This window comes from Arvicanthis niloticus, chromosome 5 (genome assembly GCF_011762505.2).
Source record: "Arvicanthis niloticus isolate mArvNil1 chromosome 5, mArvNil1.pat.X, whole genome shotgun sequence".
In the NCBI taxonomy this organism is placed as follows: domain Eukaryota; kingdom Metazoa; phylum Chordata; class Mammalia; order Rodentia; family Muridae; genus Arvicanthis; species Arvicanthis niloticus.
This window is the reverse complement of record NC_047662.1, coordinates 13,034,338-13,044,140: the sequence shown is the minus strand read 5'-3', so window position 1 is coordinate 13,044,140 and position 9,803 is coordinate 13,034,338. Positions and strand designations below refer to the sequence as shown.

At 50.4% G+C, this 9,803-nt stretch overlaps 1 protein-coding gene across 1 annotated transcript; it reads right to left on the bottom strand.

Annotated features, from left to right (window-relative positions):
• Window positions 1-1,662: 1,662 nt before the first annotated feature.
• Window positions 1,663-9,738, bottom strand: Ctrc (chymotrypsin C). The gene is made up of 8 exons (XM_034503361.2): window positions 9,581-9,738; window positions 8,525-8,616; window positions 8,344-8,441; window positions 6,936-7,061; window positions 5,028-5,164; window positions 3,799-3,944; window positions 2,181-2,333; window positions 1,663-1,738 (listed from the first exon to the last, which is right to left on the bottom strand). Exons 1-8 carry the CDS (start codon window positions 9,618-9,620, stop codon window positions 1,724-1,726), a joined length of 807 nt encoding a protein of 268 aa, XP_034359252.1. The 5' UTR covers window positions 9,621-9,738; the 3' UTR covers window positions 1,663-1,723.
• Window positions 9,739-9,803: the final 65 nt, after the last annotated feature.

Sequence of the window (9,803 nt, the reverse complement as noted above, 5' to 3'; positions counted from 1 at the left end):
GACCATCATAGTGGCGGCGTTGCTGTGACAGATCTGACCAGGTTTTGAGGAGAACTGAGGAAGAACTTTGGAACTTTTGGGCTGAAAAAGCTGTTGGGTGTTGAGAGCTCAGTGGGAAGTTCTGTGGGAGCTCAGAAGAAGTCAAGCAAACAATAGAGATGGCTTGTGAAGTTTCAGAAGGGAGATCAAAGGCTCTATCGGGGCCAATAGCTATTTTGAGTTAAGATTCTGTGGTTCTGGTTAGCTGGGGCTGACAAATCAGTTGTGATTAGCAAGATACTGTTATTACTAAAGTGAAAGCTTTGCTTTGCTGGCATACACGGTGCTGGTTGGCTAAAGCTGAGAAACTAGTGGTGATTAAGACAAGGCTAAGATTGTTGAGGTAAAAGTCTAACCCTTGAGAGCTACTACACAGAAGCTGTGTTCCAGGCATGGTCAAGGTTGTACCTCACATTGGCAGTCCAACTCGGTAGGGTAAGAGTCACCGTGCAGTGATGCTGGTTTTGAAGGTTTGAAGGGGTCATGGAGAACAGCTGAGGGTTGGGCACCGAGTGGCTGGGTTAGAGTCCCTTAAGGGAGTCCAGGCGAGACTATTGGAGAAAGCACAGCCTAATTGTAGCAGAAGACCCCAGCGTATTGGAGATGCCAGTACCATGGGATGATCACCAAGAATAGCAGCATCAGTGGAGTGGAGCCAGCTAGAGCCTAGAAGACAAGCTATGTGTGTTACAGAGGGCAGGGCTGGAGAAGGGATCCAAGCCCTTTGGAAGATTCCAGAAGACACTGAGTGGATCCAAGACATTGGATCCTGAGTTATTTACAATTGAAGTTTGATTTTGCTTTGATTTTATTGTTACTGTACCCTGGTTCTTCCCTCTTTTATTTTTTTTTTCAGAATATTTTTCTTTTTTATTGAATATTTTATCTTTCTCCCTCTGGATTCCCTGCCCCCAGGTGCTTAATTCTTTAAGCAAAAAAAAAAAAAAAAAAAAAAAAAAAAAAAATTTAATTTATTTTTGATGTTATAGGAGCCATCAGTTGAGAGACTGAATTTTAAAAGAGATTCAAGGATTTGAAAGAGACTTAGGATTTTTTTTTTTTTTTTTTTTAAATAGACTGAATTTCAAAGTGTTTGGATTTGTAAGGACAGTGGGACTTTTAAGACTTGGAATGTTTTTCATTGTGATGTTCGTATTAATGTGTGCTCTTGGGGACGAACAAGGAAGGAAATATGGCTTAACAAGTATGTTTGTGTGTCGAGTTGGACAAGGGGTCGGCTGGGCTGGCTAGTTGATGTCAACTTGACACAAGGTTGACATCAGAGAAGAGGAAACCTCAATTTAGAAAATTAACAATTGCCGGGAGGTGGTGGCGCACGCCTTTAATCCCAGCACTTGGGAGGCAGAGGCAGGCAGATTTCTGAGTTCGAGGCCAGCCTGGTCTACAGAGTGACTTCCAGGACAGCCAGGGCTACACAGAGAAACCCTGTCTTGAAAAACCAAAAAAAAAAAAAAAAAAAAAAAAAAAAAAAAATCACTAATTATAATTACTAATGATAAAGACACTTGCCTTAAAAGTCTCTACGGCCTGGCCTGGGGTATCTGTTTCCAGTGCTTGGAGATCCAGGAACCCCCAGAAGACATAAATTAATGGACTCAGGCATTCATGGAAAGAGATTTATTGCTGGTGGGAGATAGGCCGAGAGATTTCTGGAACCGGCTCTTCACAGTTGTATTTTCTGGAGAAGCAGAAGCCTGTGTGAGTGACCCTGGGACATGCTACCTTCTGGGGCAGCACAAAGTTCTCTGCAGGGTAATAGGTTCCCAGGAGACGCATGGCGGGGGCCTGGTGTCTGCCCAAAGGCTCTAGGGTCCCCCAGCTCTTCAGAGCATAGTGCTTGTGGACTCAGAATACACCCTATACCTCCTGCCTCTGTCCCCAGGTCCTTAAGCCTTTATGCGGCCACCCATATGCCCCCCGCTGTGAGCCGCCCCTCCCCCCATTCCTAACTCAAGACCTGCTCCGAGAAGGATTCAGCCAGGGTCTCTCCGTGAATGGAAGAGTGAACTTGAATGTGGGCCCTAGTGACCAGTGATTACATCCAGAAAGGGGCCAGTGAAGGGGAGGCTGCAGGAGGAGGTGGGCTCAGAGGCCCAGGGACAGGCGCAGGGGACACCTACCTCATCGATCCAGTCATTATAGGCAGACACTCGGGTGAAGACCACTGGTTTCTTTTGTACATTGCAGCCTTGACTGGAACCGAAGCTCACGATGCCATGCACCTGCCATGAGCCATCTTCCGCTTGGCAGTTCAGTGGGCCGCCAGAGTCTCCCTGCAGCAGAACAGTAGGCCTCAGCTCCAATCCACCCCCAGAGACTGGCTTTGGCTGCTGCGAGGATGTGAGCTGGGCCCTCTGACTCCATACCTACTATTATTCAGGCCTCAGGCTAGCTGTGAGGATTCTGACAGAGAAAGAGTAGGGATAACTTTGGCCTCATCTTGTAAAGCCCTGAGGTGTCAGCTAGCTCTTGGTTTGCTGTGATCTGGGATGATGCTAATATACTCTGCCTCAGTTTCCCTCACTGTTCAGGGATTGTGTAAGTTGCTGTGTTCTGCCCAGAGAGTCAAGGAGGCTAGGAACCCTGAAGAGGCCTGAGAAGGAAGGGAGGCTGGTGTGCTTCAGAATGGACATTTTCTGGGTGTTTTATGGTTCTGGTCTTACTCTGATCTGAGTCCCTGTCTCCTCCGACTGGAGCCTTTAGGAACATGTATGGAACATGAAGGAAGCCATTTTGTTCTGTTAGACACATTCACAATGGTTCTGTGAAGTAGTTACTATGACTTCATTTTTGATGTGTATCTGTACATGCCTGTGTGTATGTAGGCGTGCATGAATGTGTGCTTGTGGGAGTGAAGCTGTGCATGCATGTGTATGTGTAAATGAAGATATGCATGCATGTGTGTTTTTGGATGAAGGTATATGTGTATGTATGTGTGTGTGTATGGAGGTATGTGTGTATGTGTGTGTGAGGATGAAGGTATGTGTGCATGTGTGTCTGCGTGTGAGGATGAAGGTGTGTATTTGTGTGTGTGTGTGTGTGTGTGTGTGTGTGTGTGTGTGTATTCAGGTATTTGTGCAGTGTGCATGCAGATATATGTGTATATATGTAAAACCAGAAGGCACTCTCTGGCCTGCAGCTGGCCAGTTGGGCTAGACGCACTGGCCGGTGAGCCCCGGGAATTCTCTGGTCTCTACCTCCCTAGCACTGGGATTCAGGTGCACCACCGTGCTTGGCATTCCCATAACGTGGCTTCTGGGGATCGAGTTCAGCTCCTTACACTTGTAAGACAAACTCTATCAACTCAATTATCTCTCCAGCCCTAGCCTCAGGGGTTTATTGTTTTCATTTTCATTTTGTGAGTGTGTGTACACACACACACCCACATGTGCACGCATCCACGCGACAGTGCATGTATGGAGATCACAGGACAACTGTGAGAGCTGATTCTCTCCTTCCACCATGTGGGTTCTGGGGACCAAACTCAGGTCACCAGCCTTGGTGGAAAGGGCCTTTACCCCCTCTCCCCCCACCCCAATTGCTGGCACTGAGACTTGAACTTGAATCACTCATGTCCAGCCCTCTGCCTCTCCCCATGCACTGGGGGGTGAGCAGAGAGGGGTGGGCTGCACAATCCCAGGGCCCGGCTTCTGGGAGAGGAGGGGTGTGATTTGCTCCACCCTAACCCTGCTCTGCCCACCTCCCTGCTGCCCCCTGATGTGGGGTCAGGACACTCACATTACAGGCAGAGATGACACCATCACCCCCAGCGCACACCATCGTCTTCCGGACCTTGATGAACCACCAGTCCAGCCTGGAGCACGTGGCATGGCTCACTATGGGCTGCAGGCCCTGCTGGAGCACTTCGGCAATGGGACCGTTGGCTGGGGAGAGAGCAGCCATGCAGGGAGTCAGCCTGTGCCCTCCGCTCAGCCCTGGCTCTGGCCTCCAGCCAGCAGGAGACAGAGTGTATGGAAGGCCGAGGAAACCGTCAGTGTGCCCTTCATTGGGATGGCTCAAGTCTTTGGGTCACACACAGTCCCTTGGGGACTATGTGCCTTTAGTTTGGAGTCTTAATTTTTCTTCCCCTTTCTGTTTTACTGTTGGAAGGATCGAACCCAGGCCTCTGAGCAGGATAGGCAAGCACCCTACCACTGAACCTTCTTTTAACTTTTTATTTTGTGGCAGGGGCTCCCTGTGTTGCCCAGGCTGGTCTCCAATTCACTCTGTACTGAGGCAGGTTGACCTGTGACCTTTCTGCCTCAGTTGGGATCTTGGGGGCTTGTCAGCTCATTTCCTTCCCTCATTCCATCTTTAGGGGATATATCTAAAGGCTTTCCTCCTGCAGGATGTCTTGAGAGCTAACCTCTGCTATCTCCAAGCCTTCTTAATAGTTCTAACTCCCGTTCAACTATCTAGTTCAGCTGGCATCTTCTTGGGCATCTGTCTGCCATGACATGGAGCCTCCTACCCCTAAGGGGACAGCGTTAGTTAGTTGGTTAGTTAGTTTTGAGCCTCCTACCCCTAAGGGGACAACATTAGTTAGCTAGCTAGTTAGTTAGTTAATTATTTTGATACAGGTTCTCATGTAGCCCAGGTTAGCCTCAAACTCCCTATGTAGTAACCTTGAACTCCTGATTCTCCGGTTTCCACCTTCCACGCTCTGGATCACAGGCCTGCCTTTTGTTTTTAGCTTATTCCCATGGCTGGGGCAAATGAGCACATTCCTTTTCTAACCCCTGACGTGTTCTAGCCTATTTAATCCCCGTGTCAGCTGTCACATTTACTTGTGACATGCTTGTCACATGGCCTGAACTAAATAATAAATACTAGCTCTTAGGATGACAAAGCTTTAAAGTCTGTGGAAACATCAGGCGGGAGGGAGAACGTGGGAGGGAGACATGCTGATGGACAACGGCACCTCCTCCAGGAAGCCTCGGGGATTTCCCAGCGCTGGCTATACTCACTCCAGAGGCGACCCCAGCCAGTGACATAGCAGGGATAGTCCTGAGGCAGCAAGGAACCTTGCTCTGGGAGGCAGGCCAACTGGATGGTGTCACTCAGCTCCACAGGCTCAGCCAACTTGATGATGGCAATATCGTTCCTGGAATGCAAAGTGGAGGTGTGGCAAGTGGGCCATACTTTGGTGGCCAGGGATCTATTGACAGCTAGGTCGCAAAGTTGAGGGGGGACGACTCTGGAGGACAAATGGCTTGTGTGTGTCTGTGTGTGTGTCTCTGTGTGTGGTCTATCCCTCACCACCTTATTCCTGGACATCGTCTCTCATCAGGTGAAACTGCCAGCCAGCAATCCCTAGTGATCCTTACGTCTCCACCTCCCACAGCACTGGGGTTACCTCACCCAGCTTCTCATGTGGGCACTGGGGATCTGAACTTGGGACCTCTGGTTCGCACAGTGTGCTGTCTAATTTTATGTCCGTTTGACACAAGTGAGGATCATGTGGGAAGAAGGCATCATAGCTGAGAAAAAAATGCTTTGGTAGGATTGGCCTGTAGGCCAGGCTGTGGGGCGTTCCCTTGATTGATGATTGACAAGGGAGGACCCAGCCCATTGTGGGCGGGGCCGTCCCTGGGCTGGCGGTCCTGGTGAGTAGCCACGAGGAGCAAGCCAGTAAGCAGCATTTCTCCATGGCATCCACATCAGTTCCTGCCTCTGCGTTCCTGACCTGCTTGAGTTCTTGCTCCATTTCCCTCAGTGATGGGCGGTAACGTGGAAGTCTAAGATAAAACAAACCTTGCCGGGTACTGGTGGCACACACCTTTAATCCCAGCACTCTGGAGGCAGAGGCAGGTTTTGAAAAAAACAAAAATGAAAAAACAAAAGGTAAATCCTTTTCTTGCCAAGTTGTTTTTGGCATGATATTTACCATGGCTTCAGAAACCCCAAGACACACAACAAGTGCTCTTAGCCGTGCAGCCACCTTTCCAATCCTAAATGACCTTCCAGTAGGTGCACCTGTCCCCTAAGATGTGGCTTCTTCCTCACAGGCCAGCTCATGACAGCTCAACAGAGAGAAATCTTCAGAACCACTGTAGGTTATGACCCCCTGTGGGCAAGCTGCAGCTGGTCCAACGTGATGACAAAGGCATGTGCAGATTCATTTAAGTACTCTCTGTCTCTGTCTGTCTCTGTCTCTCTGTCTCTGTCTCTGTCTCTGTCTCTCTCTCTCTCTCTCTCTCTCTCTCTCTCTCTCCTCTCTTTAGCTTTGGTTTTTTGAGATAGCATTTTTTCTGTGTACCCCTGGCTGTTCTGGAGCCCACTCTATAGACCACACTGGCTTCGAACTCAGAGATCCACCTGCCTTTGCCTCCCTAGTTCTGGACTTAAAGGTGTGCACCACCACTACTATCTGGCTGTTATATTGTGTTGTGTTGTGTTGTTTTGAGACAGAATCTCTTCAACTAGCTCTGACCATTCTGGAACTTGTGCAGATCTAACTGCTGGCCTTGAATTTCCAAAGACCCTCCTGCCTCTGCAGGGATTAGAACAGTGTGCCACCAAAGTCCACATGGGGTATATTTCTTCTCGGAGCTTCAGTTCTCTGTCCAGGGCTGTTGTAACACTTAGAGGAAAGGTGGCATCTCACATGCCTGCTGCAATCTGGGCATGCGCTCAACACTCCGTATAGGTGGCTCTTGGCTCAGCCTCTGGCTGAGTGAATTTTGGAAAGTATGGTGTGGGGCCAGGGGCATAGAGATACCTGTGTACTTAACCGTTATCCTTGGTCAGTGTGAAGGACTGGGTGGTGTCATCTGTGTTCCTGCGGACTGGGCGTGCCAAGTGCTGGGGCCAGACTCTGTGGCTCCGCTGTCTTGGGGACCCTCCTCCCATGCTGCCCCAGGGCTGGCACTCACCACAACAGGAGGGGGTTCCACTTCTCATGGACGTGGATGGTGTCCACCTCAGCATACACGGAGCCTTCCTCATCCTCCACTGTCAGATTATACTTTCCCAGGGCCACACGGTAGGTAAAGGATTTGCTAGAAGTGAGAAGGGAGGGTCGTCAAATGGCCTCAGGCAGGGCCAATAGGGAATTGACAGTTTTAGAGACCTGGTCCTCTTGTGACAGTAGGGCTTTGTGGGAAAGGGGGAGTCTGTTCTCATTGACTCTGTGCAAGCTTGGAGAAGGACCACAGCTTAGAGCAAGGGACTTGGGTCAGGTCAGGCCTTGCTGCTCTAGACTGGCAGACTAAAGGAGAAGACGAGACTATTGCTACTGACTCAGGCTTCCACATGGCTGTAGGCACCTGAGTGACATCTGCTTGGCTCTGTCCTCCCTAGTACAAGATCCTCCTGCCCTAAGATGGCAGGCAAGCGCCATCATACTTGTCTTCCCCTGACTGTTGAGGTGCTAACCCACACCCCTGAAGCCCCTCCCACAGCTCTGCCTCTTTCCAGTCAAACTGTGGTCCTTGCATATACATCCGACTCCCCTCATCCCCCACGCCCACTCCCCCACCTGTCCTCACACTTTGCTCACAGTAGGCCAACCTCAGTTCTCAGAGGCTCCCCCTTCAGGCTCATCCTGGAATCCCACAGATCAGTGACAGGCCCTTTTATGTCTTTGCCCTTTTTAGAGAGATCTTCTCTTTCTTTCTGTCTCTCTCTTTCTCTTTCCTTTTTTTCCTCCCTCACTTCCTCCTTCCCTCTTTACCCTGCCGCTTTCCTTCTTGCTTCTTTTTAGCCCAGGCTGGCCTCAAATGCGTAGCCAAAGATAGCCTTCAAACCTCTGATCTCCCTTCCTCCACTTCTCAAGTGACAGGGTTACAGGTGTGTATTAGCACACCTGTTTTTATGTGGCATTAAGGTGTGTGTGTGTGTGTGTGTGTGTGTCTACCCAGGACTTTATGCATGCTAAGAAAAAACTCTACCAACCAAGCTATACCCCAAGCTTCCTTATTTTATGATTTTAGTCCCCCCCCCTCCTTCCTTTCCTCCCTCCCTGTCTCCCTCCCTCCCTCCCAGTTCTGGGCTATCTTCTTCTAATTTGAACTAGAATCACCTTGTACCCTCCTGATTCTTCCAGCCTCATTTTTATTTGATAAGTTACTTGTTCATACGCCGCTCTGCCTTCTGCTAGAATAGCCCAGGAGGCTAGTTTTTGTCTTCTTTGCCGTTTCTTGAACACACAGTAGGTGCACAAGAAAGGTTTTCTACTGAATAAACGAACAAGCGAGTTGGCAGGGAGAACAGCTAACAGAGTCCAGTGCCTGGACTGTTGGTTGGCTCCTCGCTGGTCTGCAGGTGTCACCCCCGACTCACTTGATGCAGTGGGCGGCAGTGAGGACATGGCTGGTGGTGATGAGACTACCTCCACAGGTGTGCCTCCATGTGTCATCCCTGAGGTACTGAAGAGAAACCTGCAGAAGGACCACACATCAGCCCTCCGGGGATGCCAAACCCTGCCCCTCCAACCACTGCATCTGCTTCACAGCATGCTTACCTGCCAAGGCCAGCTATGGGGGACAGCATCCTCTCCTCCTACCACCCTGGTTGACAGGTTGGGTGGGAAAGTGGGGTCTCCACAGCTGGAGGCTGGGGAGAGAGGGGAGTGCAGGTGAGCAGGCTGGCCCTCTGAGAAGGGGAAGATGAGAATGCTCCGGTTTGGTGGTTGGTATCCCACTTGGTGACTCAGGAGAGTCCACTTGGCTCTCAGGGCCTCAGTTTCCCTTTGTGTGTGTGTGTTTGTGTGTGTGTGTGCATGATGTGGGAAGAATGACCTTAACCTGGGAGTCTCCCGAGAACTGAGCCACTTGACACATTTAAAGAGACACACAGAAGAAGTGAGAGGAACAGGCAGCGATTGGTCTCCCAAGGGACTGAGGATATCTTCTGTGGGTCACAGTGCAGTGTGTGATGGAAGGATGCTCACTGTGGACCACACAGAGTCCCACACTGCCACATCTCAGATGTTGTGTGGATGGGTTAAGAGCCCATGCTCTGAGGTAGGTCTGATGGAGCCGGCATTCTGGCTGTTAGGCAGCATGTGGTCCTCTGGCAGCATCACTGGACCTCCGAGACCCGGCTGTTGACAGACCCAGCATATGTAGGGTCCAGCTTACTCCTGCTTCTAGAGAGCCTTTAGGATTCCCGATCAAGAGCTTTCACTTGTCAAAAACAAAACAAACCCCATCGCACCCTCAGTTTGTAATCTGGGAGAATGTCACCAAAATGGAAAAGTGAAAACCCCCCAGGGGTGGGGGTGGGGGACACAGGTGAGAAACACAGGCCCAGTGGCTCCCTAGAGTAAACCCAGAGTGAAGCGCCTACTGTGGGCCTTGCCCAGGGTCTCCTGTCTGAACCTCATACCCTGGAGGAAACTCTCCATCTCCTCTCTGGGACCTACCAATCTGGAAGAGGCTTAACTGACACACACATGCTCAGTGGGTGAATCCACACAGGACCCCAAAAGTGCCTTTTTGGGGGAGCAGAGGACACCCCGAGGCCAGCTTGATCTTACAGCCAGCTGGATGCAGCTGGTCCCCACACCCAAGCTTACCGCAGGCCAGGATGGCAGCGAGGACTGTAATTCCCAACATGGCTCAGGTGTTGAGGACTGGCTGATGTGGACAGGGTGGGCATTTATAGGCATCGGAGACAGGAGGTGAGGCCGCAGGGGTCAAGGCTGAGCTAAATCTGGGGACAAACCTGTCTTGACAAGGCCCTTTCCTAACCTTGGTAATTACTGTTTAATTTGGGTAGGCCATGTGGTTGGCTAGAAG